The 19,015-nt window shown below is 36.1% G+C and overlaps 1 protein-coding gene across 1 annotated transcript in view; it reads left to right on the forward strand.

Annotated features, from left to right (window-relative positions):
- LOC145277913 (fibrocystin-L-like) overlaps positions 1–19,015 on the forward strand; it is a 401,092-nt gene that overhangs the window by 316,439 nt on the left and 65,638 nt on the right. The window contains exons 50-52 of the mRNA XM_080129971.1: positions 7,287–7,556; positions 16,528–16,779; positions 18,679–18,927. Of these exons, the coding sequence (XP_079986097.1) occupies positions 7,287–7,556; positions 16,528–16,779; positions 18,679–18,927 (771 nt within the window). The remainder of the gene's footprint in view (positions 1–7,286; positions 7,557–16,527; positions 16,780–18,678; positions 18,928–19,015) is intronic.

Consider the following 19,015-nt stretch of genomic DNA (forward strand, 5'->3'; position numbering starts at 1 on the left):
CAACTTGGATGTGTTCAAGTCCAACGTTAACAAATTCTTAATGAACCGGCCCCTTTAGTAAACACTTCATCAAATCTCCACACTAACGTAATGTACTTGCAATAACCCTTATCCCTGAGTGGCTTCCGGGCCTTGATAAGTGGTGACCACTGTGTAAAAAAAAAAAATGACTAGGAAGACACAGTAACGATTAAATAAATATGCATTTACAAAAATACATGAAAAAGGTTAATGGAGCAATATCTTTGCTCACTGCTGGACTAGAGGTGATGACTTTACTTTCCACGTGTCTGTCTCTGACTCACTTGGTAAACTGATTCTCGTTAACAGGAAACGACGTCATGGACAGAAGTTCATTATTCCAGGTAGTAGGGGTGCACCCCAACACTAAGAAAACTACTAAAACGCTTTCCCAACTGCACGAATGTCATTGCTGTTCGTTAACGTCAACCGCGTTTTTCACAGTATTTATTTCCTCCCTATCGCAAAAAAAAAAAAAAAAAAAAAAAAAAAATCGCACAAAGCCAGAAATTGTAGAGCTGAATAACGAATACAAAATCCAGCGTACCAGAAAAGGGTATATTCTGTTTCCAAAATACAGCCTAAGCACTCTGGTCGCCATTCCCCGGTCGGACCGCCTCAAGCAATTGACAATAAACCAACCTCTTCTCAAAAGGAGAGAGATATAATAGAGCTAGAAAAGTGCGTCTCATCGATCATACAACATACTGACAGAGCAAAATTAGTTGAAGCCACAGTGGTCCATCATTGGTCGGACTGATTGTCGAGAACGTGTCCTCAACTGGTATAAGAAGGAATAATTCATTTCTTGGTATTTACTTTCTTCTTGCCACAGAAACATGTGGCACAAGGTCAAAAGGTGGAAATAATAAAAGCCAGGGTACCCAAGGGGTGCACTAAGACAAACTAAGATAAACCTCCTTTTTAAATAGAAGGTAAAGCCTGAAAGCGTATACTTCTCACCTCGACAGAGCTGAGCCAGGTGAAACCAGAGCGGTCCACCATCCGTTGGACTAATTGTCGAGGACGTTTCCTTAGCTAGTATGAAGAGTAAAGTTTTGTCGTAAGTCGTAATAGCCGTATATCTTCTTTAAAAACGGTTCAGTGTTCACGAATGCAAATCACTAAGGCCTAGAAAACTCTGCAATTCTAAGCAGGCTCTGTTTTACCATTTTGTAATTTGGTAAATGTTTATCTCTATTATTACAAATACAAACGAAATCTAAACCAGTTAGCCAACAATGTTATATACCTGATTATAACTAAAAGGAGACCTTAAAACGACACGAAACAAGTCATCGCCTATGTAATTCAGTCCAAGTCGATTAATATCCTCGTTTGATTGGTTTAACTCGCAGTCCAACTAACATTCTAGAGAGCTCAATAAAACTTCTCAGCTTAACATTCACATGCAATATGTACTGGAACAAATACATTGAGGACATTGCGAAGGCTGCTGCAAATAAGCTGGGTTTCCACTATCGTGCTAGAAGACTATTAACACCTGAAAGTATCCTGTACCTCTACAAAGCCACCATTCTGTTCAGGTATGCAGTATTGTTACCACATCTGGGCTGGTGCATCTACTACTAGTCTCTCCCTTTTGGATAGGGTCCAAAAAAGTCTTCAACCTAATAGTCCCCACTTTGCCAACTAAACTTTAACCCCTGAACCTTCGCCACGATGTTGCATCCTGCGTCTGTTTTGCAAGTATTTTAATGGAATGTGCTCTGATGAATTCGTTGCACTTGTGTCCCCTTCGATGTAAATATCCTCGGCAAACCCGCTCAGCAACAAAATCACACCCCTTCACTGTTGAGGTTCGTAAATGCCAGAAAGCTTTCTACTCTAATAGTTTCTTCCCTCGAACAGCTAGACTTTGGAATTCCCTTCCTGCTACCTGCTTCCCTGACTTTACTGATATGCCGAAGTTTAAATGTAACGTAAACCAACATTTTGATATTTTCCTAGGCATTGTCTCAAATGCAAGTGACGATATACCTTGTTAGGGGTGAACATGAGTAAAAAAAAATAAATAAATAAATACTTAGAAATTTAGATTTTCAATCTTCGGTTATTATTTATTGAAGAATAAAAGAAGACTTTGAATGACGAAACTACGAAGGCGAATTTACCTCACATCGTGGAAGAAACTGTCATGAAAAGAAATGGTTTTCTTTTGTGAATAATCTTTAAAGAAAGACGGAAATGGTCCGGGGAAAAGATGAATGTATGAAAGAGAGAGAGGGTGAGAGAAAGAGAGAGAGAGAGTGTGTGTGTGTGTGTGTGTGTGTGTGTGTGTGTGTGTGTGTGTGTGTGTGTATGTGTGTGTGTGTGTAAAACTGAAAACAAAGATATGAGAGTAAAAAACGCAAGAAAAGAAATAAAAAGACTACGATTCGAACGCCGAACCGTTGCGTAACAAAATCATAAGTGATTTCAAATTAAATAAAGATAAACTGAGATGGGGAAAACTGAAACCTGTTTGTAACGAAATCGCAAAGGTAATCTAATTCACGCGCTTTATTACATTTGTACTGGGCTTGGTCATTTACATAGGCGACGAATAAGCAATGACAAAATCTTAACTTGGGTTTCTTTGATTAATCCCAGAGCTCCGCGGCACAACAGGCATGTTAATCGTGGCATGTTTCATTTGCTATGATTCATTTAGATATTAGTTACATTATCTCATTTAAGCTTGCTGCTGCTGGAATCATTTGCTTTTTGTCGAATGTAAATATATGTATGTATGCATGTCTGTGTATATGTATGTACATAAATGTATGTATGCATATATATATGCATTATGCATGTATATATATATATGTATGTATGCATGTATGTATGGATATATGTGTATCTATGTATGCATGCATAAGTATATGTATTATGCATGTATATATATATATATAAATATATATATATATATATATATATATATATATATATATATATATATATATGCATGTATGTATGCATATATGTGTATGTATGCATGCATATACAATCCGTGGCAGAATTATATGCAAATCGATATTTTAGTTCAAACTTCGATAGTTTTCAATGAAAATTTGTGAAATTTAGCACGTTATATGGCAACATAACACAAACGCAGATCTAAAATTTTAAGCTAATCTGGACAGTAATAAACAATTGGCAGCCATTTTGGCGATTTGCATTTTTTTCAGCGTGCCGACTTTATATGCAAATCAATGCTAAAATATGGTGAAGTGCTAAAAGATCATCTAAACATTTATTATTCTAGGAATTTGTAAATTGAGAACAACAATAACAAAGAACAAACAACTTCAATATGGTTTTGTAGTACAATCAATATCTTATGTAATTGCCATTTTTATTGACAAGAGCAAACAGCTTTTGGTCCATTGAAGATGTCAAACTTTCGATTTCATCTGATGAAATGTCTTTGGCAGCAGTCAGAATAGCATTCCAGAGGTCATCCTCGGGGATGTACTGCCTTCTTCGAGAGTAAATATTTTGTTCAAGATGCTCCACAGATTTTCGATGAGATTTAAATCTGGAGAAAAAGCTGGCCATCGCATTATTTTCCCATGTCTGGCAAAAACTCTCTCCAAATATTCAGTGGCTATCCTTGCAGAATGAGATGATGCATTATCATGCATGAATACCATCTTTATCCGGAATGCCAAATTCTTCTTGTGCCAGGGTTCCAAGTGTTCCTTAATGAAGTTAATGTAGAGTTTGGCGGTAATTTTCACTCCATCTGCGACTCTGAATGGTCCTACCAGCTCATTGTAAATGATTGCAGCCCAGAACATCACACCACCACCTCCTTGTTGATGCCTGATCCTTTGAGGACGTAGAGCAATCGGGTCCATCAAGGGTCGCTCGACACTCATGGTGAACAAAACAGTTTGAAAATTCACCTTTGTGTGATCTCTTGCCCACTCCATCCTCTTTTTCTTGTGGATATCCTTCAATTGAGAGAGGACCTCTGGCTTTCCAAATTTTGCAATTGTCCTCAGGATACGGCAACGAGTTGATTTGGGCACAGCAGGAACGCCAGCTTTTTCAAAAACTTGTTTGCTAGTTTCAAGTGGGTTACGGCGAACTTCTCTCTTGATCTTGCTCATTGTTCGACGTGACAGATATGATTTCTTACGAATTTTCCCTTTGTCAGAACGTCCGTTGCAAAGTTGAGGGTTAGTACAATAGTTTTTGGTTGTACGACGATCACGGTGTAATTCTTTGGCAATTTCTAAGGTGAAAATCTTATAGAGCCTTTGAACAATTTTAGACTTCTCAGCTTGACTTCAAACACCTTTACGTCCCATCTTGCATATAAAGTTGGCACGCTGAAAAGAACTTTAAGTCACCAAAATGACTGCCGTTTGCTCGCTATTGCGCAGATCAGCTTAAAATTTTATATCTGCGCATGCGTTAGCGCTGCCGTATAACATGCGAAGTTTCACGAATTTTCATTGAAAACTATCAGAGAACAAAAATATCAATTTGCATGGGTGTATATGTATGTATTCATGTGTATATATGTATTCATATATATATATATATATATATATATATATATATATATATATATATATATATGTATATAAGGCAAACTTTGTGACATTATACTTTGTTTTATTTTTCAAATGTCCTAATTCTCTTTTTTCTGTTAAAATAAAATAATGTATGTTCTGTATGTATTACAAACGTTTTCGATTTTTCGTCGAATTGTCATTAGGTAAAAAAAAAAGAAAATAAACAAAAAAGCTGAAGAAAAGAAGAAAAGTCTAAAAGCTGGAAAACGAAAACATGAAGCTAGTTTTGATGCCAAGAGAACGTTTTAGCACCGTTCCAGGAAAGACGTAAACATTTTAATTCCGCAACGACATAATTAGCGACACGGTATAAAATTGTATTAAGTTTAGCATTTTAAAATATGGTTACTCATATATATATATATATATATATATATATATATATATATATATATATATATATATATATATATATATATATGCTGATGCATTTTATGCAAAAATGTATGTTTTCGATAATTAAGTGGTTTATTAATATCCAATAAACTGGATAGTGGGAATATTTGGTCGACCTTCGGCAGAGCCGACTATATGTTTATGTATGTTTATATATGTTTATATATGTTTATATATATATATGTTTATATGTGTTTATATATGTTTATGTATGTTTGAATACATGCATACACCAATGTCAACAAAGTAACAACTTGAAAATGAAGTAGGTTCAATTCTTTCGAAGGTTGAAGGTTCAACTCTTTCGAAGATTGAAGGTTCAACTCTTTCGAAGATTGAAGGTTCAACTCTTTCGAAGATTGAAGGTTCAATTCTTTCGAAGGTTGAAGGTTCAGCTCTTTCGAAGATTGAAGATTCAACTCTTTAGAAGATTGGAGGTTCAACTCTTTCGAAGATTGAAGGTTCAATTCTTTCGAAGATTGGAGGTTCAACTCTTTCGAAGATTGGAGGTTCAACTCTTTCGAAGATTGAAGGTTCAATTCTTTCGAAGGTTGAAGGTTCAGCTCTTTCGAAGATTGAAGATTCAACTCTTTTGAAGGTTCAACTCTTTCGAAGATTGAAGGTTCAATTCTTTTGAATGTTGAAGATTCAATCAATTCAATAAATTCAACTGCGAATTACTTAGGATTTCTAGCCGGTCATAGCTGATGTAACGAGAGCATACTAGCTCTGTGGATTAAATTTTCTCGTTCGAAATTCCGTGCAGATTTCAATAGAATGATTCCCGAGTTCGACAAGAAGAAGGCCAAAAGTTACATAGTCGGAAACGTTGTGGAAATAACACTCAAGATGAGGATAGTAGTCCGAAGAATCCAACTAATGCACTATATATAATTTCAGATTTTGACGAACATTTGTTTACTTCATATTTACACAAAATAGCTAAAGCCAATTTCTTTAGCAACATTGTAACTAATTTATGACGGTTTATGCCAGCACCCATGCGTATAATGTGCGTATATAAACCTTTCTTTGTGCTATTTTATTAGTTTTCTTATTGCTTAAAACGATTAATCGAGTGGTTGTAATATTATTAATAATCAATGAAAGCAATAAGAACGAAAGAGATTAATGTAGTTTGATTGAAGCATTGTTTAGTGTGTATATAAAGGAAATTTAAATTTATAGACGGCAATAGAATGTAGAGGTGAAACGGATAGACACAAACTAAGGCAAATTAAGACAGATAACAACAGAATCAACTTTATTGATACAATATATATTAGTCTTGGGATGATTAATCGGAATCGGGAATCGGAAAAATCGGAATTTTTCGAGGTATCGGAATTGGTATCGGAATCGGAAAACTTTGTGCCTATTTTCTGATGCCAAAAACAATTCTTTTTTTATTTGATTTTGTTTTAAGCAAAATCTTCCATTGCTAGTAATAATAATAATAAAATAATAAATATTTATTGATTTTAAATTACCGGTAAAACTAAAATCTATAGATCATTACTCACAAGTGTGTTCTTACGTTTATCTACACATTTTTTACGGTAATCGGGGTGGGGGGGCTCTGTAGTTAAATATTTAGAGACGTATAAAGAATCGGGATCGGTAATTGTATTGGAATTGGGAAATTAGTATAGAATCAGTAATTATATCAGAATCGGAAAAAATATTAGAATCGCCCCATCACTAATATATATATATATTACATGTATTGCGAAATAATACAATAATATATATATATATATATATATATATTATTGTATTATTCCGCAATACATATAATATATATATATATAATCATTAGCATATAGTACTGTTTCGCTGTATCACAGCTGATCATTGTGGCTAGACAGATAACTACCTCAAGCCATGATCGAAACCCGACCGCCTCGATGACAGTCAAGGCTTCTTACCATTACGCTATTCGGCTGCTGCTGTGCGGATAGTGAATTAACGATGTTTTGACATCGTCCAAATGCCGAAGCTCAATTTGTTTACACAAAGAGCATCGCCTAATACGCTAATGGCAGTTTGTATATCGCTTCCCAATATGCTCAACCCAAGATTTTGTATCGATAAAAATGAATCTGCGTAGCTTATTCCACCATCCTATAAATCAGTTCAGTTTGTGTCTATCCGTTACACTTCTGCATTGTATTGCCTTCCACAAATTTAAATTTCTTCGATAAAAAATAAGACGCGAAACTACTTTCACAATGTCCGCTATTTTGTGTTTGTAACTTGTATTTTAATTTATATTTTCAGTGTCTTACAAAGCAAGATTGTCACGAAGCAAGAGAAGCGCAACCTTGACCAGTTCACGCGATCGCAGTATACGCTTTTCGGCATTGCGCTGTTTCTATTTGAACTGCGAGGCCCCAAAAGATCCACGCTCTTTTCCTCCGGCAACGAAAAGGCCCGACACCTTTTATCTGTGGTCGGCAAAAGAGACTTGGAGTACAATTGGCAAGCTTCTCAATTCAAGCATTCCTGCCAGGCTACCAACTGAGAATGACAACGTTACTATACCAGAGCGTAAGTTGATGTAAATTCCATTCCAAAATAGTGTCATAGCTAGTTTACAACCGCCCTTCTATGCTCTTGTTCCCAACTAGTAGTTTTGTTGTTGTCTAATCGAAGAATGATTCTGATTGATCATAAGAGATTTATCCGCCTAGGTTTTACATTCCAAGTAAAGGTTAGTTTTTGCTTATCGCCCGAGGCTCCACTGTCGATAAATACCAACAGGACTGCTTAGGCATTTTTGTTGGCCAGAGTGTGCTTAACCGAGAGAGTTCGCTTTTTAAACCATACATGACCTGGAGAGGAAGGTAAGTAAAATATATACCTAGACATATGCTTGCATGCTTGTGTTCGTACTAATTAAATATACGTCCTTGACAATCAGTCTGACAATGACTTTGTTGCTGTTTAGCTAAGGAATGGTTCTGTTCAATATCAGGAGATCCATCCTTCCAGGTATTACCTTCTCTATAAGAAGCGGTTACTTTATTGATAGTCGTCTGAAGCGCTCCTACCGGCGGATACCAATTGGGCTGCTCAGGTACTTTCGTAAGGCAAGGTACGCTTATCCTAATGTACTTTAAGAAATCACACCAGATCTTTGGCTTAACACTGGAAAGAGTATAAACGTACTCCCTTAGCAGCAAAGTGGACATTGTTAGCTTGCTCCAGATGCAATTGGCTGTTCTCTGGTTGCCAAATTTCTGTTTAACGGATTGACTACATCAATGGGCAAATTAAATGACTTTAATTTCCGTTTTTATTTTTAGGCTGGAAAAGGGAAAGGTGACGCAACTAAGTGAGTGAATGCTGTAAAATGTCTATGAGAATAATATATTACAAATTTACTAACTCGTTTGGTACTTATTGGGGAATATGAACCGTGCTAAACTAATAATGTTATTATTTAGAAACCCATTCTTTACATGGGAAAGGGTGGGCATTTTGTAACTGTTCTCTACTTTCACCTAACAATTTATTAAAAAAAACAAAAAAGATACCGTAAAAATTCAATTTAACTGTAAAATCCTATCTAAAAAAATAGCACGGTTTGCATACTTTTTTATATGGCGCTTGCTGAAATACAGATGCAGCATCCATTTTCTAGCAATTGATGATTCGCAACATTTTTTTGTACTGGTGCATATTGTGAACCAAACGTATCTCAGTGTTCGCTCGGCTTTGGCTGCTAGAAAGGACTTGTCCTGCCTTGATAGAGTTCAAAATAGACTTCGTAGCCTCGTAGGAGATGTCCTTTTCTCTTCCTTGCAACCTCTATCTCACAGAAGATATGTTGCGAGTCTGTCTCTGATGTATCGTTATTTTCATGGAAAGTGTTCGACTGAGCTTCAATCTATGGTCTCCCCTCGCAAAACTTTCACAAGAAACACTCGTCTAGCTGTAAACACTATCAATAATTCCCCCACTCTTTATCTGTGCCTAAACCTAAACGTAGATTCCATGAACAAAGCTTTTTTATTAGAACTGCACGCCTGTCGAAGTGTCTTCCGTTTTCCTGCTTTCCGGCTGACCACAATATGGTTGTCTTCAAGTCTAACGTAAATAAGTTCTTGATGAGCCGTTCCATATAAGTTATCAAATTTACCAAATTGTCATTACTAATGATTACTATATTGTCCAATTTCTACTGTACACTCTTTAACCCTTATCCTTGAGTGGCCTCTTGGCCTTGATAATGTGTTGATGCCTATGAAAAAAAAAGAAAAGAAAAAGTCCAATGTGAACAAATTCTTATTGAATCGTCCCCCTAAGTAATCCAAATTACAAAATTCCCACTGTTTACTATGCTAAAATCACAATGACTAATGTATACCTATTAACCCTTATCCTCGAGTGGCCTCTGGGCCTTGATAAGCGGTGACACCTATGTAAAAAAAAACAAAAAACATAACCGGATTATGCCGAGCGACGCCGATAAAGTCATAACAACGGTACTTAAAAGAAAATAGCAAAATGAATGAATGTAAAATGTAGAAAACAAAACAACCCCCCCCCCAAAAAAAAACCGGCCTACCGTAATTTGGTGTTTCATTATTCTTTTTTTTTTTTCTTTCTTAAACAAACTGTCAAGAAAAGGTTAGAAGAAGCAAAAATTAATTTTTTGTGGGGGGGGGGTCAAATAATTTTGAGGAAATGGTTTTAAAAAAAGGGGGGGTTAAAAGAATATTTTGTTGTTGTTGTTTTTAGTATAAAATCGTTGTAATTCAGCGCGCCGCGTTGTGATTGGCTGATCGACGTGTTACGTCAGACAGCAGTTAAGCCCGAGCTCGGTATAATCCGGCTGTTGACGTCATGTTCCGGCCAAAACCAAGTGAATGCTGAGATACGCCTTGTTCATAATATGCACCAGTACCCTTCTTTTTTTAAACCAGACAAAAACACAAGAGAGAACTTGATAATTCGACTAGTTGACCGGGCGATCAACATATTGCTCTCTGTGTTGCACCTCACTTCAGCCAAAGAGTTTTTCCCTCGGCCCCAAAGCAAGCAGGGTCTAGGCCATTATTGAAATAGCACGTTCTCTATTATTTATTTACTTATTTATTTTACCTTTTTTTTTTCACTCAAAACAAGGTATATTACCACTTGGAATGTAAGGGGTTATTAATTGGAATCGTAATTGGCTGAGATATTGTCTTGTACAATTCTAAGAGGTACACCCACCCACCCAAACTTTGTCTTCTTCCTTGGAAAAAAATATTAGATTATTACTAATCATCTGAGACCGGGGTGTGCCGACAGAACTGCCCAGGCATTTTTGCAGACCATAATGTTCTTCCTCTTTGGCGATGACTCTTCAAATCACACTTTCTGGTCTGTATGTCACACCAGCCTGTTACGAATGGCAGATAAATAACTCTGTGTGTAGCACAAAAGCGATTTGTTTATTTTTACTGCAACTGCAGAGATAGGGTTTACTTTTAGGAAAATCCCTTTCTGTATTCTTGTCAGGTGTTATCCTTCAGCTGTCAGTTCCAGTCTATATATTTCCATTGCTTTCTCATGAAGTTATATATTATTATCTCTAGCTATCTAGCGTTGCCCGCGATGCATTGAAATCATTTTATGCTTTCATTTTTTTTTTTAATTTTGTTTGCCCGTTGTTGTTTTTTTTTTTAATTGAGATAAAGAACTCCTGCTATATTTTTTTTTAATTCAGAATATGTTACCTCTTTTTTCAATGTTTAGTTTTAAGTAATTTTTAAAGAGTCTTTTATAGAAACGGTCGTCCATGCTGGACTAAGTAATTTTTAAAATAAATTCCAACTAAGTATAGCATCACCAAAACAACAAAAACAAATTGCAATCATGTAGTCAGAAACAAAATTTGGATGTTTAGTTTAAATGCAATTTTGGTCTGGCTTTGAAAATCTAACAAGATACTTTCATATATAGGATTTTAAACATTCTATTATCCATGTTCGAGAGATTGTTCTGTATGCCTTCTTGTAGTTCGTCCCTGTCAGTGGGGCATTAGAATACGCCGACTGCCCCCCTGCAGAGGGTAAAAGTCCCTCAATGGGGGTCCTGGATATGACCTTAAACTATATCCGATGGTGAGGCCCCAGCTTGTGGGCTTTGGGGAGTGTGGAGCCACCCTTTAATTACCATTGCTCCCAGGTCCACTCTGACCCGGAGTGGTAGTACCTGTTAGGGTCCCAACTATGGGTTAAATAGAAACCGACGTGAAAACAACAAATATATTCTATTAAAAACATTTTTCTTTAAAATCTTTAGATTCGGCATTAAATAACCCGAAAAGGGTTGATATGCCGTAAAATAAAAACAACCAACCAACCATATGGTATATGTTTTATTTTTTTGTTTTTGTTTTTGCTTTGTTTGTGCTAACCATCTGGTATGTGTTTGTCTCTGAGTACGTGCAATTTAATACCGAAATTTGATAGGGCCCGTGGTTTCGAAAGCTGGCTAATCATAACTCTTTGTAAGTTTCTGATTATTTTTTGATTGTGTTTGAAAGATTAAAGCGTACAGTAAATCTCTAAAAGGAAAAAAATAACTTAGAATGAAAAACGTTTTTATGGCGGCTTCGAAAACTCGCAAGTTCCGCTAAATTATAAAGTTAAATAAATTCATTGTAAAAATCCCTTGAGATATAAATAATAGTTACGTGTGACAATTTCAAAGATAATTCGTAAAGTAAAATCTTAAAATACGTCCTAAAACGGAGTGCTGTTGCACTATCTCACCGAGAACTACTCGGAACACTCTATCAAAATCTCCTCTGAAACCGAGTAGAAACTCTTTTCTCTTCCTTGCAACCTAAAGAAGAGACGTGTCGAGCCGGTCTCTGCTCTATTGTTATTTCCATGATAATGGGTTCAGTATATTTTGTGGTCGTTAATTAATAAATACTTGCGGGCTTTGGGGAGTGTGAAGCCACCCTTTAATTGCCATTGCTCCCAGGTCCACTCTGACCCGGAGTAGTAGTACCTGTTAGGGTCCCAACTATGGGTTAAATAGAAACTGACTTGCAAAAAACAAATATATTCTATTAAAAAAGTTTTCTTCAAAATAACTAGATTCGACATTAAATAACCTGAAAAGGGTTGATATGCCGTAAAACAAAAACAACCAACCAACCAACCAACCAACCTTCTTGTAGTTTATTTATGCTATGACTATATTATTTTTATTTATTTATTTTATTTATTTATTTATTTATTTTCGGATCTCTATAGCAGGTTATTTGTCCTTCTTGTCCATTTCCGATATAATTTCTGTTTGTCTGAGAAAGTTCATGGCTATTAAGATAGATCTCTTTGCAAAGTTGCGCTATCAGATTTTCTCACAAAATCGATAGGAATCACATTAATCTGCAGCAGCTTTGAATCGTTCTAGTCTCGCTATTCTTAAGGATCAGCATATTTTTATATACTTGTGTAATGCAGTGGAGTTGTATATATTTATGAGTTTCTTTTATCATCTAGTTCATGCGAATGTATGTACGACATAATCACATTGACATATCCGCTCTCGTTATATCACCGAAGTTAAGCAACGTTGAGCATGTCAGTACCAGATGGGTGACCAATTTGGGAATTCCAGGCGCTGTACCTAGGAGGACGTCTACACCTCTTTGCAAGGGTTGCAAAAACTTAACGTCGTCATCTCCCCTAACGAGAATACACATACGACTGGAGACCGCTTGTGAATTTCATACTCCCATGGAACTTCCTTCTTTGGAGGAAGCCGGTTAAACCCACATGGGGTTAATACCGTTTCCATATGCAAGTGTATATATGTGTGATCATCTATCTAAAGTTCGTTATGTGTGCATGTACATTTAAATACAGTTAATGATGGGATAATAATATACAACACAAAGGACGAATAACATTTATTTGAGGTTTCAACATCTGGCCAATCGGGAAACATACCTACTCTATCTTGGGTTTTGTCTAGACAGAAAAGATGTAATGAAAATTCTCTTTAAGAACGACAGAGCTTCCGGTTTTATTTTCGGCAACTTTTTATTCTAGAGTGTTTTTCTTCTCTTGGAAAGTTGCGCGCTGATCTAGATCCTGTTTACTTTCTGACTATCGCCATTTTTTACATTCTCTACTCGGAGCCATCACGATCTGTTACCCGTCTTTCTCCTTCTGCGACTCTGACCACCTGCGTTTTTAAACTAATTAACACGTACCTTAAAAGATCATCTCATTCTCGAAATTACACCGTTAGTATACGCCACTAAGATAATCACCAGGTGTTTTTACAAGTCATTAATTAAAATTGCCCTGGTTTAGAAGGATTTCTCCTTCACTGGCCGAGAACAATAACGGTGAAATATAGTATCAGGACAGATACTACAGCCAAGTGTTGTTTCTTTATGTAATAGAGTACTGACGCAAATTTCTAAGTTGTCAACTAAATTGTTATAATATTTTCAAGTTAACATTCCAAAATTTATGTAGATAAATCATTATTCTAAATGTTTTCATTATTCTAAAATATATTTTAGCTGCGAAAATTTTAGGCGTGAATAATCATATTCCTATCGGCGTTGCCCAATCAATATCCAACACTTGCCTCACCACGAGGACAGAGTTAGACACAAAGTCGGTTTTTAATATGGAGAGAATCAAGTTCTCCAAAAGAGGCACTCTGGGTCGGAACAAAAATTAAAATTGCCCCGGTCAAGAAAGATTTATCCTTCACTGACCGAGAGAGATAAGGTGAAATATAGTATCAGGACAGATACTACACTTTGCCTCAGCCAAATGTTGTTTCTTTATGTAACAGAACGCAGACACAAATGGCAAGCTGTGTGAAAAATGACGTCACGCTAAAGAAAAAAGAAAAAGAATATAAAATGAAAAGAGAGTACGTTAGAGAAGGCGATCACGTTAGAGACGTGAGTGACATCACAGTCGTAACGAGAAGTCACGCGTCGATAGAGAATGAGGAAATAAATGTCGTTGTTACAGAAAAAGGAGTCCAGTTATTACTTGTCCTCTGTTCCTTGCGACGTACTCTGCTAAAACATGTTGGGTCTCGTGTGTAAATGTTTGAACTACATTGCATTTAATCACTAACTTTGGTATTTTTATTCCACATATGCATTTCTTTATGTTTTAATATTAGTGAGCAGTGATTTTTTTTAACCTAGATCCGTGTACTCCATTGTGGTCAAGTGCTTTTTTTACGTTTGACGTTTTTCTTAAAGTCAACGTTAGAGCTTCTGCATCAATTTCAATTTTTACTTCCTTCTTCAATTTCCCAGTGGTATGTTTTATGTTTTTCAACAATTGCACATAATGCATTCCTATTGTTGTCTTGTAGTTATTCCCATATATTGCTCCAGAGTTAGTGTCTCTGCCTTTGACCTTCCTCAGTTTACGTTTTCATAAAACTTACTTTCAATATTCGCAAACGTTCTGCTTTGCTTGTAATGCTACCATTTGCATTTTTTATGCATTCTGCCTTTATTATTATTATTATTATTATTATTATTATTATTATTATTATTTGTTGCAGTAGTAGTAGTAGTAGTAGTAGTAGTAGTAGTAGTAGTAGTAAATTAAGGTTTTCTATTACATATCCGGTATGATAAATTTTTGTAGTTTTTTCAGATTGTTTTCTAACCTATTATTATTATTATTATTATTATTATTATTATTATTATTATCATTATTATTATTAGCAGCAGTAGTAGTAGTAGCAGTAGTAGTTTGATGATGATGATGATGATGATGATGATGATGATGATGATGATGATGATGATGATGATTTAATGAAATTAAAACTGCGACATTAACTCTAGTCGTGTTTAATTGGCTTCTTCCAAAGAAGAAAGTTTCATGGAGGTATGACATTCACAAGTGGTCCTCGTATATCCCCATCAGGAGAGATGACGATGTTTGGTTTGTACAACTCTTGCAGGGAAGTGTCGACGTCCTTCTACATACAGTGCCTAGTATTTCCAAACTGATCACCCATCTGGTATTCCCAAATTGATTCCTTATATGGTACTGACCAGGCTCAATGTTGTTTGACTTTGGTGATCTTAACGAGAACCGGCGTGTCAACGTGATTATGCCGTATATGGGTGATAATGATTAACATAACAAATTCAAAGTGTTTTCCATGTTAAATTTCGTGTAATCCTGTTTAGTAGTTAGTGAGTCTATAAGTGACCAATGCACACACACTCACAGACACAAAGATATTCATGAACGAAGAGAGAAAATTCTGAATTCTAATATAGATTATAAATAGTATTAGTGAAAGGTACGAGGGGCCTTCAATACGTTTCCAGACTTATTTCGCATGGGCGCTTTCATTCATAGTACACACATAAAACTTTAGTCCTCTTTGAAGTAATCTCCTCCAGATACATGCACTTGTACCGGTCAAACAACTTCTGGAAGGCCCCATGGAAGTTCTCTTGTGTGAGCGTCTCAATGATCCTCATCACAGCCTCTTTCATCTCCTAAATTGTCTCACAACGACGGCCTCTAAGGTTTTCCTTGGTTTTATGGAATAATCAAAAGTCACAGGGAGCAAAAGTCACAGGGAGCAAGGTATGAAGTATAGGGAGGGTGGGGAACTGTCTTGATGTCCATCTTGGTCAAATAGTCTAATCCTCAAAGTCTTCCAAATTTTCAGTTCCTCGCAAATAATTATGTGTACAGTTCCCACACTAGCATCAAAGTGTGCACTTATTGTCTCTATAGACGCACGACGGTTCTTATCCATGAAATTCTTTATTTGGCCAATCAACTCTAGTGTTCTGACTCCTTTACTCTTCATACACACTCATAATACCTCACAGACTCTTCTCTGCCTTTCTATGAATCTCTTATGCTACTCAAAAACCGATGCTCGATTCATGCAAGATGGTCCAAAAGCAGTCTGTTTCCGTGGCATTTTTTCCAAATTTAAAACAGAATTTTATTGCATGTCGTTCTTCTGGTGTGTCCTTGTTCCAGGTTGAATTTTTTTAAATTTACCGATTGTTACAATTAGGCTTTAGTAGAGTGTATTCCAATTCCTGCTGTAGATGTTCATTTGAACCTTAAATCATAAAAATTGGTTAGTCAGTTTATAAGAAGTATAGTAATAAATACTGAATTTTCAAGAGTCTACGACAATTTTAAATGTTTGTACAAAATTATTGAAGGCACCTGACATGTCTATTTCACGTATACATTTTTTTATGTTCCGGACTTGTCTTTCATGTATAATAAAAGTTTTCGAATGAAGACTCAGATATACCGTTTTCTATATTAATTTCAGTGTCTCTTTCACTTTCAGTTTCCTAGCAAGATTTCTTTATGCTTTTTAGCAATTCTATTATGACCCTGTCGTTTTCCCCATATATTTCACCGGAAATGTATATCTACCGAGCTCAACTGCTCTGTTTTTCTACTTTCTCTATTTTTTTTACCAATTGCATTTCATGTAGAAACTAATTTAACCTTTTTCAAAATTGCAGAATTATGGGTCGTGGTCGACGTCGATCTTCCTAAACTGAACGCGCTACACTTATATGGACAACTCGAAATAAGCAACGACCTTCCGAAGATAACCATAAATGTTTCTTACATATATATTCGGGGCGGAAGACTGATCTTGGGCTGGGAAAATGAACCTTATCCGGGAGATGCCATTATTGAAATGAGAGGGACACAAAGCACACCAAACTTCCCCATAACAGCAGGGCCAAACCTAGGTGCAAGTTTTATAGGTAAGTGTATTGGCGTTTAATATTCTTTATTGGTTTCAGATGTAAAAGTTTGTAAAGTTTTGCTTTTTTTAATGGTTATGTGTGACGTTGCTTCTTACGATTTGGGACTATAAGAAAGCAGCCTTTGTCATAGATGCGCGTCAGAAGCAGAGATGCGTTAATGAATTCCTCCATGCAGAAAAAACAATCAACATTCACCGGTGCCTGTTGAACGTTTACAAAACCAATGCAGTTGATGTCAGTACAATTAGGAGATAAGTAGGTCGATTTAAAAGTGGCGGCAGAGATGCGAGTAAGAAAGCTCGTTTCAGATTTTTTATGACATAGCCATCAAAAGAGGCTGACAGAAGTGAACTGAGAATTATGGTGATTATGTAGACAAAATAAATTCATGGGCACAAAAGGGCATTCGTTTTAATGGTACCGCTCCCGTTTCCATAGCTCTTTGACGTTTTAGTTTTTGAGTTGAAATATAGAAGGGCTTACTTTTAAAACGAGCCTTGTAGTTTTTCTCTTCATATGCAAATGAATGTTACCTATAAAAAAATTTAATTACAAACGCATTTTTTTTTCTTAAATTGAAAATTGAGCGCATAGCGTACGAAACAGATACGAAGATGCGAGTCGTACCATTCATACAAGCGAACAGTTTTTGCTCCACAATTTATTTGTCTACATAGTCACCAATATTCTCAATCACCGATAAACGATGACACGATCGTAAAAGTTCGAAGCGTGCTTTGTCGCTCACACCTCTGTCGCCATTTTGAAATCGACGAACCCATCTCTTGTTTGTGCTGACATACACTGCAACGGCTTCGTAAACGTGAATGTTGATGCCCGTGAATGTTGATCAGTTCAATATTTTCCACATTGAAGAATTAAATGACGCAGCTCTGTTTCTGACGCACGCATATGACAAGGGTTACTTTCTTATTGTCTCAAATCGTCAATATCTGCAACAGAGAGATGAAACATTCAGGGCATGAATGGATAAGTATAGCCATCATAACAATGGAATTTGTAGTTCGCTCTGATCCATTCGGGCGGAATAAAAAGTAGGAGGCGTTACTTTTGGAACGTCCTTCTACGCAGACTTCATCTAAATGCTTTAGTAAATGGTTTATTAGTTCTCCATTCCAAATTAACATTTCTACTGTTAACAGTTGGTGGTTATTTCATTTCTACGATTGAATATTTCGTTCCTTACATTTTTCTGAGAAAACTTTAATGAGAACTTCACCTCAACAGAATCAAATAAGCTGCGTAATCTCTATTTCCACATCTCATATTCGGAGGTCTAAATAAGCTAAAAGTAGTAAGCAGCAGACGGACAGATAAACAGATACACATTTCTCATATCAATATAGATGAAAATAGTTGGTTTAAGAGAAAAGGTCTACTTGTTAACGTCTTCCACTTTTGAAATTGGAAATTAATTACCCATTGTATTTTCGGTAAAATGATTTTAAGGGAAGAGGAACTATTAATTATTTGTTTTCAACATAGTTTTTTTAAAATTGATAACGCATATAAAAATCAAAGTGGTTTTATAAATTTGTAACATTTTTGTGTTGTTGAAAATAATCAAATCAACACTTTTGCTGGAGGGGAAGGTGCTCTACCTCTTTAGGCGACTACGTGTGGTTTTTACGACTTTGCCACTCGGACTTACGGTTATTGGTAAAAGAAATTTGGATGACTCTTTTAATGAAATATTTACAAACTAATGAAATTAAAGATCCTGCAAAAATTATACAAAATTATTAAAACTTTTTTATGAACACTGCTTGACAATTTTCGATTTTAAAACCGCAAGTCGTCACCGAGTAAACTTTCTCTCTTTAACAATAATGTTTTGTTTAAATTTTCATCTTTGTTTTACTTTTTTTATTTCAGGTGTATTTGGCGGTCTTGATTTGCATGGCAAGAAACGCATGGTGCCGTGGACACGCATTGCATCTACCCTGAAAGCAAGTGAGAAACAACTGACTTTGGAGAAAGCAGTCGACTGGAAAGTTGGGGAAGAGATCGTCGTAGCAGCCACAGGGTATAATCCCTGGGAGACTGAAACGTTCCGAATAACTGCAGTTTCATCTGATCGTAAAACGCTTACACTAAACACAACAGCTACTCATGAACATATCGGTATGAATACATCTTTTTTTTATTATTTGTTTCAGGTGGGGTCAAATTTATGAATGGCCCAATAGAAACTGCGATCCAGCGACTGGAG

The sequence above is a fragment of the Euprymna scolopes genome, chromosome 6, assembly GCF_053919585.1.
Source record: "Euprymna scolopes isolate OS-2025 chromosome 6, ASM5391958v1, whole genome shotgun sequence".
NCBI classification, from domain to species: domain Eukaryota; kingdom Metazoa; phylum Mollusca; class Cephalopoda; order Sepiida; family Sepiolidae; genus Euprymna; species Euprymna scolopes.